Source organism: Bos javanicus, chromosome 10, assembly GCF_032452875.1.
Source record: "Bos javanicus breed banteng chromosome 10, ARS-OSU_banteng_1.0, whole genome shotgun sequence".
NCBI lineage: Eukaryota > Metazoa > Chordata > Mammalia > Artiodactyla > Bovidae > Bos > Bos javanicus.
In genome coordinates, this window is record NC_083877.1 from 92,407,609 (window position 1) to 92,429,139 (window position 21,531).

At 42.9% G+C, this 21,531-nt stretch overlaps 1 protein-coding gene across 1 annotated transcript in view; it reads right to left on the minus strand.

Annotated features, from left to right (window-relative positions):
- Positions 1-8,671: 8,671 nt before the first annotated feature.
- Positions 8,672-21,531, minus strand: part of SEL1L (SEL1L adaptor subunit of SYVN1 ubiquitin ligase) — a 64,836-nt gene continuing 51,976 nt past the window's right edge. Inside the window, exons 18-21 of the mRNA XM_061429620.1 lie at positions 21,433-21,507; positions 20,319-20,491; positions 16,139-16,267; positions 8,672-12,982 (exon numbers count right to left, since the gene is read on the minus strand). Of these exons, the coding sequence (XP_061285604.1) occupies positions 12,773-12,982; positions 16,139-16,267; positions 20,319-20,491; positions 21,433-21,507 (587 nt within the window). The 3' untranslated portion in view covers positions 8,672-12,772. The remainder of the gene's footprint in view (positions 12,983-16,138; positions 16,268-20,318; positions 20,492-21,432; positions 21,508-21,531) is intronic.

Genomic DNA, 21,531 nt, shown 5'->3' on the forward strand with positions numbered 1-21,531 from the left:
AAGGGATATGGAGACTTAGCAGCAAACATTGGCCCAACAAGTGAAAAGCCCTTCACCAATACAATTTCTAATCAATCTTTTAACTGCTCAAAGGAATCTGTATTTAGACAGTTTAGAACATCTCATGCCTCTCACAGTTGGGAGGCTCTGAGCAATCACATGTGGCCGGAAAAACCTATTCAGGCAGGCTAGAGGACTTCCAAAGGAGTTTGTAGGTTGAAACACTGTCACACCCAGGAATTATTAACTGGAGCTGTAAGCTAACTCTTTTTTTCAGAGAGAGGTAGTGGGGGACAGCCCCCGTAAAGTCAGAGGTGTAGGTGAAAGCACAAAGCAGAAAGTAGGCAGACTCTGGTTTTGGGGGTAGATGCTCGAGAATTTCCAGGGAGACTCCTGAGGCTTGATCCCGCCTTTGCGTATGCCAAGCCTCCTTCCTCAAGACCTTTGCCACGGGCGGAGCTCGCTCCCCGCACTGATGTGTGTGCAGCATAAGTGTAGAGGAGTGATTTTCAGCGTGGGGAAAAAATGATCATTCCCATAAGGAGCCTTGGTTAGATTTTGGTTTTTTTCCCTGGTTTTATTTTTTTTTAGTATCACAGATAATGGTGGCTCAGTCGGAAAAGGATCCGTCTACCATTACAGGAGAACTGGGTTCGATGCCTGGGTCAGGAAGATCTCCTAGAGGAGGAAATGGCAACCCACTCCAGTATTCTTGCTTGGAAAATCCCATGGACACAGGAGCCGGGTGGGCTACAGTCCATGGGGTTGCAAGAGTCGGACATGATTTAGCAACTAAACCACCCACAGATAGACTGCATATCTGCTTGTATACTGCGGTCCTTTGCAGGGCGACAAATCACTGCAGTATCTCAGATTTATTCATGCATTCCCTGCCCCCTTCCAAGAAACAATTTCCTCCTCCCTGGGGGCCATTTCACCCCCTCTGAGAATGTGCAGTATGACTATATTCGTCTTCTAGGATTGTTGTAACTTATTACTACAAGTTGATGGCTTGAAACAATAGAAATTTATTTGCTCATGGTTCTGGGGCCCAACAGTCCAAAGATCGAGGGGCGCTCCCTTCAGGGAGGGCCCCGGGGAGACTCCCTCCTTGTCTCTTCCAGCTTCTGTGGCTCCAGGTGTTCATGGGCTTGTGGGTGCATCCTCCAGTCTCTGCTTCCGTCCTCATGTGGACTCTCTTCCCTGTGTTCCCTCTTTTGTCTGAGCCGAATTTTCCTTCTGCCTTTCTCTTATAAGGACCGCTGTCATTGGATTTAGGGTCAGCTCCAATTATCCAGGAAATATCATCTCGAGACCCTGAAACTTTTCCAAACAAGGTCACACTTACAGGTGCTAGGGCTGGCATGAAAATGTCTTTGGGCAGCCATCACTGGGCCCCCTACAAGGACTGAAATATTTGGGGGAGGCTGGGGACATCATTCGTGCCAGTGACACAGCAAGAAAGCTTGGTGTGCCTTTCACAACCCACACTGCTGGTGCAGGGCACTTGCTAAGTCCTGTGATGCTTCTAGCAGTTACAATGGTGTCACTGTGGAAAGCATGGGAGCAGACCCCTCTAGGATCTTACCTGGCCAAGAAAGGACTTTTCCAGCCTTCATCTTCCATCAGATGTAGCCCTTTGGCGTCCTCTAGGGGAACCTGTGTGAACTGCAAAGTTAATTTTCAGAGGAAATTTTCGATAGATTTGAAATGATTAGCTAGGCAGGACATAGGATAGAAATGAAACAACAAAAAAACATGACTTAGAGAGTCTGAATTATAACGCAGTTCAATTTACCATCCACCCTGGAGACAAGTGATACCAGGCACAGTAGGAGGAGATGCCTGCGTGTGAATTCAGGTTCTCCTGGATCTTGCCCTCCACGTTACACAAAGAAAACAAGTCAAGGGAAGTTACCTGCAGGAGGGAAATAGGATGAATATGGCCAGATAACCGCCCAATATCCCCGGAGAGGAGTGAGGCGCTTTCAGTCATAAAGAGATATTTGCAGACTTCTTCATTGTCAGTGATTTTGTTGTTGTTGTTCCTTTCCTTTTAATGTTTGTTTTTATTCTATTTATTTGGCTGCGCTGGGTCTAAGTCCCAGCGCGTGGGATCTAGGTCCCTGACTAGGGATGGAACCTGACCCCCTACATTGGGAGCAAGGAGTCTTCGCCACTGGACCAGCAGGAAAGCCCATTTAGTCATCAGGTTTTCATAGCAATGTTACTTGGAAAGACTTCTGAAAAAAACCCGAAGTGAATTCCCTACCTGTTTCCTTTGCCAGGTTTTGATCATCATGTTCTCATGATGATATCTGTCTATCGGATGAAGGAAGATTCGTGGGGAAAGGCCCGTTTCCCAGACAACTGTATGCAGGTGGACCTGAGACAGCAGCAGCTCAGGGAGCACCAGCGGCCCAGTTACCCCCCTCTGCCACATCTGAGCGCTGCTCTCTCCTGGCACAGGGTCTCAATGAGCGTCCAGGTAGTGAGCGGACCTGCCCCTCGGAGGACACTGTGGTTTCTTTTCAGTGGTGGCTTGTGAACTATGGGCTTCCCTGGTGGCTCAGATGGTAAACAATCTGCTTGCAATCAGATTGGGAGATCTGGGTTCGATCTCTGGGTCGGGACAATCCCCTGGAGGAGGGCATGGCAAACCCCTCCAGTATTCTTGCCTGGAGAATCCCTACGGACAGAGGAGGCTGGCAGGCCGCAGCTGATGGGGTCACAAAGAGTTGGACATCACTGAGCGACTAACACTTGGGCACTTTCACCTACTAACATTTCCTGCTTCGTCACTTCCCGTGAGCTGCCCCCAGCGTAGAGCTCTCCTGCCTCTGTTTCTGGGGCACAGTTCCCCCCTCTGCAGGGTGGGAGTTTGAGGACCTACCATGGGCCACAGAACCCAGTTCCAGACAGACCAATTTTCCTCTTGCTCACTTAGAGCTGTGTCCCAGCAGGGATTTCCCCTCCCTGTGTGCGGATGGGAAGAACCACGAAAGAGAACAGGGAAACCTCACACCACGCGGGTGAGCCACACGGTAATAAACCTCTCACATACGTCTGCGTCGAGGCTGGTTTTCTCAAGAGCTGGCTCTGGATCATAACTCTTTTCATAATGTTGCTTTTAAGTCCCTCCACTAACTCAGTTCAGTTCAGTTCAATCGCTCAGTCGTGTCTGACTCTCTGCAATCCCATGGACTGCAGCACGCCAGGCTTTCCTGTCCATCACCAACTCCCGGAGCTTACTCAAACTCATGTCCATTGAGTCGGTGATACCATCCAACCATCTCATCCTCTGTCGTCCCCTTCTCCTCCTGCCCCCAATCTTTCCCAGCATCAGGGTCTTTTCGAATGAGTCAGCTCTTCACATCAGGTGGCCAAAATATTGGAGTTTCAGCTTCAACATCTGTCCTTCCAATGAACATTCAGGACTGATTTCCTTTAGGATGGACTGGTTGGATCTCCTTGCAGTCCAAGGGACTCTCAAGAGTCTTCTCCAATACCACAGTTCAAAAGCATCAATTCTTCGGTGCTCAGCTTTCTTCACAGTCCAACTCTCACATCCATCCATGACCACTGGAAAAACCATAGCCTTGACTAGACAGACCTTTGTTGGCAAAGTAATGTCTCTGCTTTTTAATATGCTGTCTAGGTTGGTCATAACTTTTCTTCCAAGGAGTAAGCGTCTTTTAATGTCATGGCTGCAATCACCATCTGCAGTGATTTTGGAGCCCCCCAAAATAAAGTCTGACACTGTTTCCACTGTTCCCCCATCTATTTGCCATGGAATGATGGGACTGGACTCCATGATCTTAGTTTTCTGAATGTTGAGTTTTAAGCCAACTCAAACATGTACCAAATTGATTGCTATGTCAGGCATCATGCCAAGCTCTGGGTGTCTACTGGGGGATGAGACACAGATGGTGTCTGTTCTCTAGGGATTTACCAACAGGGAGACCAAGATTAAACAGTGTGAATAATCAATAAGAAGTGCTATAAAGGAAAGACACAGGGGTGCCTAACAGGTGCACCTGATTTAATGCGGAGACGAGAGGAAAGTGGGCTGGGACAAAGGGCAGAGGGAGGCAGGCAGGCAGTGTGAGACCTGAACAGCCCTGCCGGGATGAACACAGCACATGCACACGCGCCTCCACTAGCTGTCATGACTCTTTGCTGCTGCTGCTGCTGCTGCTGCTGCTAAGTCACTTCAGTCGTGTCCAACTCTATGCGACCCCATGGACTGCAGCCTACCAGGCTCCTCGGCCCATGGGATTTTCCAGGCAAGAGTACTGGAGTGGGGTGCCATTGCCTTCTTGACTCTTTGACTAGCTCAGCTATTTCAGGTAAATGGACGTGGGAGGTCTTGTTCTAAATTTATACACAGGTTGGGGTGGTGACAGTTGGGGTTAACTTAGAATCACAGAACTCATGGAAGCCGCTTTGGTCTTCAAAAGCTCCTGGAGGCCATTTTTAATTTTGTCTTTTCTAGTTAGAGGATAACTACTTTACAATATTGAGAGTCCCTTGGACAGCAAGGAGATCCAACCAGTCCATCCTAAAGGAAATCAGTCCTGAATGTTCATTGGAAGGACTGATGCTGAAGCTGAAACTCCAATATTTTGGCCACCTGAGGCGAAGAACCAACTCATTTGAAAAGACCCTGATGCTGGGAAAGATTGAGGGCAGGAGAAGGGGACGGCAGAGGATGAGATGGTTGATGGCATAACTGAGGCAATACACGTGGGTTAAACTCCGGGAGTTGGGGATGGACAGGGAGGCCTGGCATGCTGCAGCCCATGGGGTCCCAGAGTCGGACACGACTTAGTGACTGAACTGGACTGGACAATGCTGTGATGATCTCTGCCACGCCTCAGTATGAATCGGCCATAGGTGTACATATGTCCCTTCCCTCTTGAACCCCCTCCCGCCTCCCTCCTCATCCTACCCTGCTAGGTGGTCACAGAGCACCAGCTTCTGACAGGTTCCCGACGTCATACATCAAACTCCCCCGGCTATCTATTTTTATCTATTTTACACACGGTAATGTATATGTTGGGCTTCCCTGGTGGCTCCTGCAATGCAGGAGATGCAAGTTTGATTCCTGGATGGGGGGAAGATCCCCTGGAGGAGGGTGTGGCAACCCACCCCAGTATTCTTGTCTGGAGAATCCCATGGACAGAGGAGCCTGGCGGGCTATAGTCCACGGGTCACAGAAAGTCAGACATGACTGAAGTGACTTGGCATGCCACATACAGGGAAAAGCCTGTGCGGCAATGAAGACCCAGCATAGCCAAACATAAATAAATACCTACAATTATATAAAAAATAACCAGCCAACCAGTGAATTAAATGACCCTTTGACATTGTTCATTTGCTCCGTCTCTGACCTTTACTAGACTTGAGTCTGGAAACGCTGATCATTTGTGCCCACTGAATCAGCTACCCCATTCCTTGTGGGCAAAATCTCCAGTTGATATGGGCAAAATTTGCCCATCCCATAAAGATTCAAACAGATCCTGCAAAACTTCGTTCCAGAATTAATCGAGATCTTATATAAATAAAGAAGCCCCTCAAGGCATAAAGCCCATAACGGAAGATTGCAAGACTCAAGGCCGCATAATCCACCCTCCTGACCCTTGTAACGCTCTGCTCTCCTTCTCAAGTCTCTTCACGGGAAGGCAGCATTCACTTGCTGAAGCTTTCAGTCTTGAAGGGACATAAGGTCCCGCAGAGAAAAACTGCAGTTTGCTCAAACCCAGGTTTGATATTTAGGGCATCCGATATTAGAACAAAATGCACAGCTACATCTAGATGGACTTCATGGTGACCTGTTCTCCAGAACCCCAAACTGAATGCCAACTGTGAGGCATTTTCTCAGGCTGGTTGGTTCTTGGAAACATTCCTCTTCAATTGCTTTTGGCATTGAAGACCTCCAAGGGCTGGCAAGACCTGAATGAACACCCAGGGCCACCAACCTCACCATATAGTGAGTGGTCTGCCCAAGGCCATCCAGTCACTGTGAGGACCAGAGGCCAGGCCAGATCTCTCCTCACCCTTGCTGTGGTGTCCTTCCTTTCTCCCTTTGCATATCAGGGCCACTCAGTGGGGGCTGGACTGACCACTAATCTTCTACGAAGGGCTTAGGCAACTCAGGAGGGTCAATGGGAGAGGCCCGCCACAGGCCATGGAGGTTGAGTGGGGGTCTGTCCCAGTTATCATCATGACTCAGCCACTGGATAATGACTCGTGATTAAAATGTCCCTTTCATTGGTGACGTAGGTCTGATGGGTGCAGTGCAGATTTTCTCTGGCTAAGGTTGGCCTTTCATCCCAGTTTGTAGGCCTTTCTTCTACTTCACTGCTCTCAGGTTAAGCAGTATTAACCTATTTCTAAACCTACTCTACTGTGCTGGGAGAGAGCTACGAGACTCCTTCTTTGGTTTAGTGAACTTGAGGACAAAAAACATTGCTTATGCCGTTTTGATTACTTTTAAGTCTTAAGTGAGTGATGAAATACCAATGAACACATTTAAGGCTTCTTGAAGTACTTTTTTTCTTGCCCTTGAAATAACAGAGGCTGTTGTTCACAGCTCTGGTGTGGGCAGTTCCATTTACAGCATTTGCTTCATCTGGAGTCAAATTAGGGACTGTAGGGAAAACAGTGTGCTCTTCTCACCTGTCCTGGCAGTAAATTTCCACGCAGTGCTCACGATGCTACCAAAGAACATTGTCTAAATGGTATGCAAAATAAATAACAAATGTGGAGGCTGAAAAACATTCAAGTAAATTCTGTACTAGTACCTAAGAGACAAGACCAACTGGATGGGCTCCCTTTACTACCTCCCCCTCCCTTGCACGATCAGCATTAGTTTTTATTTGTTTAAAAAAAAATTTCATTTAGAACAACAAAAAATTCAACTAATCAAATTTTCTTAAGGGGGAGGAAAATATAGGCAAAGCATGGGTGAAGAATGGGGAAACCCAGATGCACAAGCTCTGAAACCAACAGCTGGGCTTTAACATCTTGAAATAAATCTGTTTCTGGCAACCGAGGTTTCTGTTGTTCCCATTTAAATCCTGAATCACGTAAAACTCGACGACCACTTTATTTTTCAAAGTCAGAATCCTTGTTTAGGATACTTAAATCTCTATCTGATACATGTAAGGCTTAGGAGAAATTCTTTTCAATCCTGAGAAGCTAAATAAGAGAGTTGTATTAGGTGGTAGAGAGAAGGCACAAGGAAACTGGATTTGAGCAAAACCTGAAAATATTTAGATGAATGTTCTTGGGTCAATTAACTGACCACATTCTCAACTTATATGAGAAAAAAAATCATGTGGGATTTTTAAAAGTTGGATTTAACACATAATTCAGCATTAGCACTAGGTCCTGTTTAGAAGAAATTAATCCAGATGGAAAACATTTGGCCACTAGGAAAACCAGAGTTTTGCTCAAAATGTAATCCTAACAGTAAATCAGAAGGTTGGCAGAATTTTCAGGATCCCATAAGGTTGTTCAGCGTGATGGCTTTCTAAACAGTGGTGGGAATGACACTGGAAGAAATAGACAAGACCTGTAACATAGAGGCACCTCTCCTTTTGAACTGGTAAACTCTAAAGCTCATTTTATTTTTCCCCTGACTCTTCAAGTGATTTGCAAAACATTCAAAAACTGAAAAAATCCTTTTCCCCCCTATAGTTTCTACTACAGAAACTATTTGTAATTTCTTACGTGCATACATTCATGTATGCGTCATGACATAGGATAAGCAAATTTCAGGGTTAGTGTGGCCAATCAAAATTAGTGTTGTACAAGGAACAGGGAGAGGCTGTTTCTCTCCAGGCTGGATCCAGTGAAGCCCCAGGACTCGTTTTACTGACTTGTCAGAAAGGGGTGAACTGGCAACCAGGGATCACGCCCAGCGCCAGGCGGAATGGACACACTATGGACGTTTCAGCTGATGTGCAACTTCCTCACGACTCTGATTTCAGTCAAAGTTAGTCAAGGTCACCTTGGGTGGCTGACTGTCTTCCCAGAAGTAAAATCTGAGGTGCGACTTCTCACCTGCCACAATCTGCATCATCCAGACTTTTTAAAAGGATCTGCTGCTTCTAAGCTGAACAACTTCTTTTGAGTTGGCTTCGAGGACGTCAGGGCTGTGTCTGTAGCCCAGCTCTGACGTGCATCTCTGTACAGTGTTCACTCCTGATTCAATACTGTTTTCTCCTTTGTTTCCCCTTTACTGAGCTCTTACTCATGCTATGCACATTTCACTGTGCTGCACGGTATGCAGCTCTGTAAAAACCTTCTGGGAAAAGGCAACGCCTAAACACACTGTAGCTAAGTTTTAGTAAAATCAGGATTAAAGTGAATCACGCTTACTATCACAGGCCAACTCAGGTCCAAGATCTCAGGGATTTAAACATGGAAACGCTTCTTGGCAAGTGTATATTCTCTGTACTCCGGAGGATAATACTCAACTTACAGAAATCTGAATTTCAATAGCTAAAAGTAAATTTAAGATGGATTCAAAGCGCCCCCAATGAATGTTTTTCCAGAAGCTTCTGAAAATCCAAAAGGTTCATTAAAAAATTGAATCATTCAGGTTTTTAAAAAAGTCTGTGTGGAGTGGTGCCTGGCCATGGTACATGATTAGCATACAGGATAACCAGAGGTGGAATCTTTATTTCACAAGTTTCAAGATACAGTACAAAACGAATCTGTACATCTCTCTATTAACAGGATTTGTTTACACAATTATATTACACTTCACCAGCCTTTATACTGAATTTAATTAAATACAAAATAAATTTACAAAAAGTCTACCATGGTGTTCTTTCCAATGTCAGTTTATGGTCTTTTAAAATGTCTCCTAAATATCAATAGTGGTTACACCTTGATCGTATCAAATGTTATGATTTTTTTTTAAATCAAAGAGAACAGTGTCATCTTATAATTCCAAACAGGAAAACTGGTGCTGTGAGATGACCCTACATATAACCAAGACATCCTTCTCGTGCACACACAGGCTTTTCACTTGTGCAAATCATTTTTACGTGGAATATTTTCAATCTTCTTGAAATACCAAGTGGAAGGAGAAATTTAGCTTCTTTTTACTACACATTTAAAAGTCAGGTAGTGCCTCAGACAGTACAGTATTCAGAAAGTTTGTATTTTCACTTATATCTGAGACCAATGACTGATGAAAAATACTTTCATGAAAATAGAAGTTCTTTTGCTTTATTTCTTGCACAGTGGTAGTCATAATATTGTATAACATATAATTAAATTCACTTTTAAAACAAACAGTAGCTGTTATTGGGGTAAATGTAGCCCATGCTGCTCTTCTTGGTAAGGGGGGTGTTTAACGGCTGAAAAACTTTTGTTCTGAAATGTGCATGTGAAATGTTAATCCAAACCTCTGAATAAGGTGTTTGCAGATGTAGCTAGACACTGTAACACACATGCTACATACATGAAGACCTGTGGTCTTCATTTACAGGCTCGCATGCATACTTCCAAAACACTGGTTTGAAGAACATGAGGAGCAAAGAAAGGAGGTGAAAGAAAAAAAAAAGCTCATACAAAATTCTTGAGTTTCCTGGAGGCAACAGCAGCTCCTTAAATAAAGCAACAGATCATGGGCAGAAGTTTCTACAACTTCCCAGTGATAGAGAGATACAATGGCTTAGCAGTAAAACTCACAAATTAACCGCATATGCAGAAGGGGAACCCATCCTCAAGAGTATTAGGATTAATGATCCGCAAGTTAATCTCCTTTAAGTGCTAAATCATTTTGGAAGAAAAGAAACCTTCTGATTTTTCTGTGCCATTGAATAGAAACTAAAAACAAGGTAAGCCTTACCCAGAAAACAGAAACAAAAGCTCCAAGAACAAAAAGGAAAAAAAAACAAAACAAAACAGAAAACCAATAGCAAACCCCAAACACCAGTGCCACCTTCTTAGCAGAAAATAAAAAGCTAAAGAGTCTCCAGACTCTGGAACGGTTGGATAAGCAACAGACCAAACGCACAAGAGAACGGAAGCTGAGCAAAGGCCCTACTGCCGCTGCCCCAGAGGCAGGAAGACAGCCTCTCACAGGGACGGGGAGCGGGGCTACCTCGGAGAGGTGAAGCCTGAGCAAAGGCCCTACTGCCGCTGCCCCGAAGGCAGGAAGACAGCCTCTCACAGGGACGGGGAGAGCTGGGCTACCGCAGAGAAGTGAAGCCACACTCTACCTGCTAACTCTAAATCCTAACATTAAAACTCCTGAATCCTGGAGTTGGTTTAATGTCACTGACATTAACTAGCTTGAGTTACTGTCATTGTATTCAAATGGATGCCATTTGATTAGGTTAAGTATTGAGCGTTATTTTAGGAGAAACCCCGTTCCTATTTGTTTAGGTATCAGGTCCCTTGTACAGGCCGAGGAAGGGAGCCAAGGATTTCGAGACAAGTCTTTGAATGAAGTCACAGGAACTAAACTATTTTAGGTTTACCATTCAAACTGCCAGTAGCAAATGAGCCTGCGTGAAACAGGAGGTGGACAAAGGCCAACAGAAAAAAGATCGATTTGGAAGATGAATGAAAAGGACATGGGCAAGAGGTACGCCAACAGGAAGTCTGTCATCACCTGGAGAACAAGACCGGCCTTTCCCGTCTGCCTCGGGGTAGAGGCCACTGTTGAAGAATTGTCTTTTTCCAAGTACTAAGAGGGAAGGAAAGATAAAGAGATAAGAATACTGCTAAAGGAGAAATTAGGTGGATGACAGAAAAACATAGAAGTTATTTGTTAAACGTTTAAATAAAATGAAACAGTTTCTTTGAAACGGAGAGTGGCTCTGACCGTGGATCATACTTATTTTGAAGGGTGGGGAGAAGAGGCAGGGGTGAAGACATGAACATCCTGTACCAAATGCAAGCGAATCTCTCACATAAGAGAGCGAACAGAAGTCTCAGTATTTACATGAGCTGCCCAAAGCGACATTACATTTCTGAGGGTAAAATGGCCTACCTTTCAGATGTGCATTTACACATGGTTCTCGCTGTGACCACCTCTTCAGGTTTAGAAGCAACTATCCAGGAGGAAAGTTTGCTCACCAGGTTTCTCATAATACTCTACACACACACACACACACACACACACACACACACACAAAAGCACACAACTTCACATTTAGAGCCCTCAGCTTCCTTACGGACTGATTAGACCTAGTTCTAAATACAATCCCCACTTCAAAAACCAAAGTTTTACAAGTCTACAGGTAAGGAACTCTTCAAGTTTTCTGGCACATGAGGGGTTATGAAAAGAGTATAAAGATTAATAGAAACAGACGGAGGTCAGCAAGCGCAGAAAGCCTGCTCAGACGCTAAACGGGCCTCAGATTGGATACAGGCTGGCGAACGCTGCCATCCAACTGTAAAAAGGAGTATGAGTTTGGCTGACGTGTTTCATTTGTGTATGTGATGTTCTCAGTGGTCTTTGTTGGTGCGTGGTGGCTTTTCTCCGTACTCCTTAAGCAGACAGTTCTGAAGTGTAACAGCCTGCTTTTCCTCCTGTTAACAGTGGGATGCTGATGAAACATGGTAGCTACGCAGGTGGTTGATTTTCTCCCATTACATCAAGCTGCAGAAATAAAAATCTATCTGAACAAGGAGACTTTAGTAGCTTTCTTCAACCACTGATTTTAATGCATCTCTGACTCGCTAGAGTTTTAGTATTGTAATGGTAGTTTCTGTCTGCCATAGCCTGGCAAGGATATTTCACATTTAAAGAATTCAGGAGGGTGGTCTGTTCTTTTGCAGTAAGAAATGCAAAGTATTAATAAAATGAATCCTGGGAACAGAAGCGTTAACTTTTGGCAAAGTGTGTCTGTGATCCTGGTACCCCACCCAGAGTCATTCAATATTGCTTTCTAATTCTCCCGTTCAGTCCAGCCTCTGGCTCCAGATAAAGGCTCTGCATACTTGTAACAAACAAGCAAATTACAGTGAGTAGGTGGGGCAAGTTCATGTGTTAGCTCAAGGAGTCAGTTCACAAAGTTTTCTATATACTCCACTCCAAGGAAATGAAGTTCACATAAAACTCTTTAACAAGGCCTTTCAGTCTTTGAAGGAGAGAAGTATGGTATAAAGTATGACAATCAATCACCAATAATAAGAAACCGCCCAACCTTCCCTTTTAAAGGAACAAATACGCTGCATACGTATACTTGCACATGGACTGATCAAAGGTCCTTGGTTATCACAGTTCTGGAACACTTTGAGGACTTCTTTTTTTTCTTAACTTAAAAGGCAAGTTCTATTTTCAGACTTTCAAACATGTTAAGGTTAAATTTGCAACTAACTGGGTTTTCCTTTTTTCATTGATCAGTTCTAGTGTCAATGCATAAGACCTTCAAGACGGCTGACAGAACTTATGCACACTGAAAGAGTGACTGAAGGGACCCAAGAAAGACAGCTGGACACAGCGGACATGACCACTGCGAGTGCCTTGCAAATGTTTCTGGGGTGAAAAAAGGGGGGCGGGGGAAGCCACTGAGAGCTGTTATTCCGTACGGCACTGAAACGGACATTCAACTTAGTTTAGGTAAGAGTTACTTATCCCTGAAAATAAAGGCATCAGATTCCAAGCAGCTTTAGGAATTTAACGCTTCCTTGTGCCTCTTCCAGGAGGTGGTGATCACTGATCCAAAGTCCTACACCGAATGCAAGCGTTCTCAGCAAACCCTTTCCTTGTCTGTCACCGTCGGGGGGACGCGGCAGGTTACTGCGGCGGCGGCTGCTCTGGGGGCCCCTCCTGCTGCGGTGGGGCCGGCCGTGGCCCCGGGGGCCTGGGGACAGGCATGTCCTGGTGCTGCCGCTGCCTGTAGGCGATCACTGTTCCCAACAGCAACGCGATGATGGTCATGAGGTAAAGGTCCCACTCGGGTCCCAAGAGCTGGTCCATATCAAGTTGGGTGAATATGTCTCGAATCTTAGTGAGAATAATATAAAAATCATTATGATCACTTAAACGTAAAGCTAGGAAAGTTACCTCACAAATTAGGAGATAAATACAGAATTTATTGAAACAATTGGTTTTAGTAATATTTTGCAATGTCTTTTTTAGAAAAAAGATTTTACTATAAAAACTACCACATGACCCAGCAGTTCCACTGTTGGCTATTTATCTGAAAAAAACAAAAACACTTAATTCTGAAAGATACATGCACTCCGATGTTCACAGTAGCATAATTCATAATTGCCAAGATATGGAAGCAACCTAAGGGCCCATCAATTGGTGAATGAAGATGTGGTGCATATACACAATGGAATATTATTACTCAGCCATAAAAAGAATGGCATTTTTCCATCTGTAGCAACGTGGATGGACTTGGAGGGCATTATGCTAAGTGAAGTGAGTCCGACAGAAAGACAAATGCTGTATGATATCACTGATATGTGGTATCTGAAAAATTTACAAACTAGTGAATACAACAAAAAAGAAGCAGACTCAGATATAGAGAACAAAGTAGTGGTTACCAGCAGGGAGAAGGAGTGGGAGGGGCGATACAGAGGTCTGGGATGAAGAGACACAGACTGTTACGTACAACATAAGCTACGACACGGAGAACATAGCCACTAATGTCTAATAACCATACGTGGAGTGCAATCTATAAAAATGATGAATCACTGTATTGTATATGTAACTCTAGAGTGCTGCACATCAAATGTACTTCAGTAAGAAATAAACTAAAAATTAAACCCCGCCAGACTTTAACACAGTAAACAATCTAATAAAATTAAGGACTAGACAAAACAATCAGTTCAACTGAAGAAATGAAAAGAACTTGGGTTTGATCTCTGGGGCAGAAAGACCCCCTGGAGAAGGGTACAGCAACCCACTCCAGTATTCCTGCCTGGAGAATTCCATGGACAGAGGAGCCTGGCGGCTACAGTCCATGGGGTCGCAAGGAGTCGGACAGGACCAAGTGACTAAACAACAACAAAGTATCTTACAGGACTCCTTCCCGTCAGTAACAACGCGCTAATTTCCAACCATTTTCACAGGAAATATCTGAAACAAACACTGGGGACAAGGACGGGGCTGGGGAAGCAGTGTATGGGCACAACTATAACGTGTTTCCAGCGATGACTCACTCGCTACCAAAACGCTTTCTTCTAATGACGGCAGGGCTATTTTACTACGGTCGCTCGTTTATTGTAACTGAAGGTGTTAGTTCTGTATGTTTCATATGAATCATAGTTAGATTCATGTTTAACAGCTGCACAAATAATGATTTTAGTTAGGATTTAACTGTAATTGACTGCTAAAACTGAACTTTAAAATTATGTTCTTTGTATATCATATTTTAATGTTGCTTAAGTTATTCCTGGTATTTTCTGACTGCTACTTACCCACCAAGAAGAAAGGAAATATGGGGCATAATCCTTTATGTTTAAATAAAACTACATTTAAAAGGTCCCCACAATATACATTTGTAGGTATAGAATCTAATTTTTTCTGGAAAAAAATTATAAGAAACTAATAGTTTCCTGGGGTAGGACCTACCATAGGAGACTGTTTTTCTGTACTGTTTGACTTTCTTACCATCAGTACTTCTTACTCCTTTCACAGGGAAGGTGGGAGAATATCCAAGTGGTAAGATTATGGGGCATCTGATTGTTTTCCTATACCTTATTCCTTATTTAGGAGTAAGTTCCTAAAACACAACTTATTATGGAGTATTACACAACCAAATCCTAGACTGTGCTCAATACTGATAATTAGGTAAACATGGATAATAATGTAATACACATTTAATCAATAGTTTAGTTGAAATAGTCCTGAGAGAGTAAGAGCTGGTGGCCACACTGTTAGCTTTTCAGTGAAAGGAACAAAGGTCCTTTGAGTTACTGATAGCAGAGTGCACAGTGTACCCTGGATCCTGCTACCAAACAATCCTACGTTGATTACGAGTGTATAAGCAGAGGACAGGACAGACGCCAGCACCTTCAGCCCTCAGGAGCCCTATAGGTGGAGAACCTTGGTACATCGCTAGGATTGCAAAACGAATTTCGTCTTCTGGATGCTGAAGCCCAAGGCCTCAATCTACATATGTTAACACTGAGTGAGGCCCCTTCTGGAATCTAACGGTGAAAGGGTGCATCAACTCGTCCTGAAAGATGCCAACAAAAGGTTGACATCATCCCTTCCTGGCCTGGAGTGAATTAAAGTTAAACAGCCCTTCTTTCTGCATACCTTTTAGGACTTTGAGAGTTAAATGCTGCACCAGTGAATCTGTTATGAGGAATGACAGGTACTGTAAGCAAAACAGACACCTGGAGAGCCCTAGAGCCCTGTGTTGGAAACTAAGCTGGTAGTTGTGAAGAGAATGGGTAACCCACCCACCTCCTAGCAAGGATCTACCGTTGAGCACATTTAAATAATTCTAGGTATTTTTAGAAAACACTTCCGGTGCTGTTTTTAACATGTTTCACTAGCAGAAGAATCTGAAGTACAATAGCCTGGGCAGACTCTCAGGTTCCACTTCTTTCCATGTTTTAAATTCTCTTTTTAAGTGCTTGGTCTGAGTCACTGCTAGGCAGTCATCTGAGTAAATGCTTTTGAACTTAGTTAACTACTATTTCAAGTTGTCATGGGTTAGTCTCAGATTCCCCTAACCAGAAAACATCTGCACCAATGAAATGCACTAGCAATGGGCATACATGCATGCACGGTCACTCAGTCGTGTCCGACTCTGCGACCCCATGGACTGGAGCCCGCCAGGCTCCTCTGTCCATGGATGTCCTAGGCAAGAATTCTGGTGTGGGCTGCCACTTCCTATTCCAAGGGATCTTCCCGACCCAAGGTTTGAACCCGCGTCTCTGGCGTCTCCTGCATCGGCAGGCGGGCTCTTCACTGGTGTACCGCCTGGGATGCCCTTTAGCACCGGGGACCCGTCAGGCGCCCCTGGCACCTGTAAATGCTCTGCGGCACCCTCGTCCCTCACCCGACGAGGTCCCTCTACCCAGGAAGAAGGGCAAAGACCAGTCACTTACTCTCCTCTCCCCCAACTGAGCAAAACCAAACCTGTGGGTTGAGGTTATAGCATGTGTATTTTCATTAGGAGAGTCGTGGACCACTTACATTTGTTTCCCGTATGTACTGCAAGAAATAGACAACGCCCAACTTGCAGAGTGCCAGGAAGACTGGTACTTGAGCATCTGGGCTGGCTTCAGCTGCCATGTCATAAAAACGCTTTGCAAGGTGAATATCCTATAACAGAGGTAATAAGCCAAGATTCATTTCTTGTTAAAGTAAAAATAATTACTATTTACATGTTCGGAAAGTTTATTTTACCTTTCAAGTTTCATTTTAAAATTTCCCTTATTCAAAGAAAGAACTCAAGCTTTAATTAGGGAGAATTTCTTTTAATTATCTAACTGCTTGCTTTTGAAGAATCTAATGGAAACAATTTGAAAGGTCACCTGTGTGTCCCTGACCTGACACCCCCTTGCTGGACACAGTTGTATGTGAGGTCTGTGCAGAACACTGTTAACCCGGAGACTTCTGGGGTGACCTGTAGGTCTCAAGTTAATTTTTTCCTACTTATAAACCAGTCAGCGTAAGGAATTTCTAGTTTCTGTCTGGAGTAGAGATCTTTATCCTGGGGTGGACATACTCAAAAAAGTTTTCTAAGGGGTGGTAGGGGTTTCTCAATCCTCTTTTTCCCTGTCTTAGATGTATTTCTGTAAAGGGGGAAACAAATTATTACTAACTGTGGCCCAGATAAGGGCGCTCTGCCTTCAGATAAATGGTAGAATGGGATGGTGTGAGTTGCAAAAATCTCATTTAACAACCTCACTTCTCTCATGCCCTGAGTATTGTCAAAGAATACTAAATTCGTAGGTAAGAAGTCCATGACACGGCAAAGAAAGGCTAAACACTAAGACTGACTTTTTCTGCACAGTTAAATAGAAGCAGTTACTTCCGGCTCTTCTCTGTACTTGTCCCCAGGCAACTCATTAGTTAAAAAGAAGACAGCATCAATCAAAAGTGACAGGATGGTGAGTGTCTTTGATTTTTTTAAAAAAGTAACACATTTTACTTGCACTGTCGTATTTTTCAAGATCACACATCAAACTTTATGTGATCCATGGCCTGTGTGTGGATGATTCGATAGAGAAATTAAATCTTATCAATCAAATCCTGAATTATTTATTCCAATTATCACCAATCCTCATCTTAATACTTAAATTTTTCTATCTATATTGGATGCTGGATTGCTTAGTTTTTAGGGTATGAATATGTCATTTATTTAAAAAACAGAAAACAAATAAGAAAAGGTGATCATAACGCCTTATTAAAACTAATGGAACTCCTTAAAAAATTAGGAATAAAACCACCACATGACCCAGCAATCCCACTCTTATACATATACCCTGAGGAAACCAAAATTGAAAAAGACACACGTACTCCAATGTTCACTGCAGCACTGTTTACAATAGCTAGAACATGGAAGCAACCTAGACGCCCACAGACAGATAAACGGATAAAGAAGTTGTGGTACATACACACAATGGAACATTACTCAGCCATAAAAAGGAATACATTTGAGTCAGTTCTAATGGGGTGGATGAGCCTAGAGCCTATTATACAGAGTGAAGCAAGTCAGAAAGAGAAACATAAATACTGTATATACTAATGCATAGATATGGGATCTAGAAAGATGGTACTGAAGAATTTATTTGCAGGGCAGCAATGGAGAAACAGACATAGAGTACAGACTTATGGATAAGAGGAGAGGGGAGGAGAGGGTGAGATGTATGACGAGAGTAACATGGAAAGTTACATTACTATATATAAGATAGATAGCCAATGGGAATTTGTTGTATGTCTCAGGGAACTCAAACAGGGCTCTGTACCAACCTATGGGGTGGGATGGGAAGGGGGATGGGAGGGAGGTTCAGGAGGGAGGGGGCGTATGTGTACCTATGGCTGATTCATGTTGAGGTTTAACTGAAAACAACAAAATTCTTGTAAAGCAATTATCCTTCAATTAAAAATAAATAAGTTAAAAAAAATTATGGATACCAGCAGTCTCTCCCCTAACTCTAATCAAAGGAATACTATGCATTTCATTAGTCTTTATTCGTAAGAATTTGCATAAGCTTTGTATAACATTACAAATTAAATTTGTATAACATTACAAATTATGACACGAAAAGCACTGATTTTCTTGTTGTACAGCTTATTATACAGATTTTTTTAAAAATTAAGAGTTTCATCACTTTAATTCTGATTGTCTTTGCAAATTATTACTAAATGTGTAAAAACCACAACTTACGTGTGATCTTTTTAGGCATCAAGCCCATTAATTTTATTTGAATTAACAAAGTCAGGCCTTCTGATAGAAACCGAGTTGGATTTGGCCGACTGGTTTGACAGGGCAAGGAGGCTTCAGCAGCTGTGCTATTCAGCAGACTGTCCACGAACTGAACGCACAGCCTGCAGCTCCGGATTCTTGATAAAACTATATTCAACATCTAATGTTCATATAAATGTATCAAAACTTACACACTGGAAATAAAATACTCAAATTCAATAAAATAAGCACTTTGACAAAAAAGCAGTGCATTAACAAAGTGAAATGAACCACCTTCTTTTAAGCACAAAAGGTCTCTAGGAGACTGAATGAGTAAGGAGTATCATTAGCTCCTTATCAGCCCTGGGAAAGCCTTTCAGATGTGACTCCCAGAAACTGAGAAAGCGTGAGTCCAGTGGCCAGGGAACACCTCTTTTTGCAAGTCTCTAGTTTCTAATTTGTTGTTTTCAACAGAACTGAAGGGGGGACCTACCCAAGTTATCCAGTGATGGATCATTAGAAATAACTTCGATGACAGATTAATCTGATTTTTGGCATATGTTACAGACTAAGTGTTTGCATTATCCCAATATTTATATGTGAAACTCTATGCCCTAAGGTATGAAGAAGTGAGGGCTTTGAGAGGTTATCGGGGTTGGGTGAGGTCCTAAGAGGACAGCACTCATGACCGGAATTAACGTCCTCATCAGAATCCTCAAGGAGCTTGCTGCTCCTTTCTCCCTCTTTCCTCATGAGAGGCCACAGAGAGGAGAGGGCCTTCACCAGACACCAAACCTGCAGGCACCCTGGCCTTCAACTTCGCAGCCTCCAGAAATGGGAGAATAAACGCCTGCTGCTTAAGCCACTGCTCTGTGGCACTGTTTCAGAGCCCACACTGACCCAGACAGCACAGCACTCTAAAGCCATTTAAAAAGCCAATAACCTTGCTATGGAATTCTTCCCATTCCCATGTACTTACTTATGTGAACGAGGTTCCACTCATATATTTATAAAACAGAAAATAGAATGCTAAATCTATTCTACAATACTTACAATAATTTTTTAAAATGCTCTATTCATCTCAAAGATGCATTAGAGAAAGTAAAATTTTATAAAATCATGAATTTGATGAGATCAACAGTATATTCATAATTGACTATAATAATATACCCATAATATTTCTTAAAACAGCCTATAATCACAGGAAATAAAATTCAAATTCGAATTTACATACTTGTTGTTTCAGATAAGCATGACAGAGTGATCAGTATATTACACTGGTATATAACTTTTAGGAATAATGGACTAAAATATAAATTCAGGGAGAAAAGTAAAGGATACAATTTTTATTAACAAATTTGCCATGCTTTTTTTAAAAAGTTAATAATGAGGGTATCAAATTATTTTGGGATTTAAAGTAATTTAGTCATTCCATTTATAAAAATTTTAGTGTTTAAAATAGCTAGAACTTAGACTCTTTGAAACTTAAGAGAAATTTTAAATGTCAAATTAAAAATGTGTAAGAGGATACGTTTCTCAAAGTTATTTTAACACAGGTAGAAACTTGCATGACCACGGGTCTAAAGGATGACTTCAGTAGGAAGGTGTAGGAGTGAGAATAAGTTCAGCACTAGCAAACACTTTAATTCATTTCAAAGTAATTTAGAAATGACAGAATTTGGCTGTTGATGGACAGTTTCTCAAACAGGAGTTAACAACAGAGGCAGCGATGGTTTTCCACTTTTATGGATCTGTCTTTGGCCTAATACCCTAAATAGCGTACGCATGTATGCTTGAGGGTGAGAGAGGTGGAGGGTACTCTTTCGAAATACTACAAGACTGGCTTCTAACTTAGCACCTAAAACGTGAGCACACTCCAAAGGAAGCCTATTTCCTATAAAAACGAAGATGCTTTCCCCCAAATCAAAATGGCAGCACGCATACATCTGAAGTCACGCCCACCTGTTTAATGCCCAGTCCTTTCTCATGCATGTAGCCCAGGTTAAACATGGCCTGTGCGCTGTGCTGCTGCTCAGACGCGAGACGATAGTGGATAAACGCAGTCTCGTAATCCACATCCGTGCCGAAGCCATAGAAGTGGTAGTCTCCAAGCTTGATTCTAGCCACAGTATAGCCTGAAATAGCGGTTAAATGTAAAACTGCCAATCAGAAACTGTGTTTAAAGCAGATGAAACTCTTATTTCTCCTCCTGCTAACACGCTTCCATAAAACAGAATGTTCATTTGTAACACAGCGTGCACGTGCGCATTCAGTCATGCCCAGCTCTTTGCGACCCCATGGACTGTAACCTGCCAGCCTCCTCGGTCCATGGGATTTTCCAGGCAAGAATACTGGAGTGGGTTGCCAGTTCCTGCTCCAGGGGATCTTCCCAACCCAAGGACAGAACGCGAGTCTCCTGAATTGGCAGGTAGGTTCTTTCTCACTAGCGCCACCTGGGAAGTCCATCTTCTAACACACAAACTTTATAGCAATTTCTTCAGCCAAGCTACAAATTCAGTAAAAAATTAAAATCAGAAGAGTTGCCCTTCTGAAGAAGGCTTTTTAATAGTCAGGGAGAGGCAAAACAAAGTGGGTGTAATCTCTATTTCACTAACAATACTCTTCAAATGATCACTGTATTCTATTGTGTCATCTAACATTTTATATAGTTCAACTGGAGCAAAGATGGGCAGATAACGTTGAGAGTAGTATGCATGAGAAAGAAATAGTCAAACAAAAAAGAGTGGGGAAAGGCTGAAATCTTACGTTTTACACCTATATTCTATTACACATTTTATTCAATTGTCATTTTACACAACACGCTAGACTCAAACTAAAAATCAGAGTAAAGCATAGGATGATATAAATGTCCAGTACAAAGATCCTGCATTTCAATTTAAAAACCCTGGGATTAGAACTCATTCTAAGAATGAATACCAATCAGGCAAACAAGTTAAGCAACAGTATCTCTGTTTAAAGTCACAAATGAATCCTTATTATGGAAGATAAAAACAAAGATACAATACAGAAAGGCCCCCAGGTTAAACTCTTATTCTGGAACTAACCAACCACTCACCTTGTGAGGCGGCCCGGTTCCAGTGAAGCAAAGCTCTGGGATAAGTTTCATTCTCACCTACAATGGTCGCTTCTCCTGCAAGGAAAATGAAACACAAAC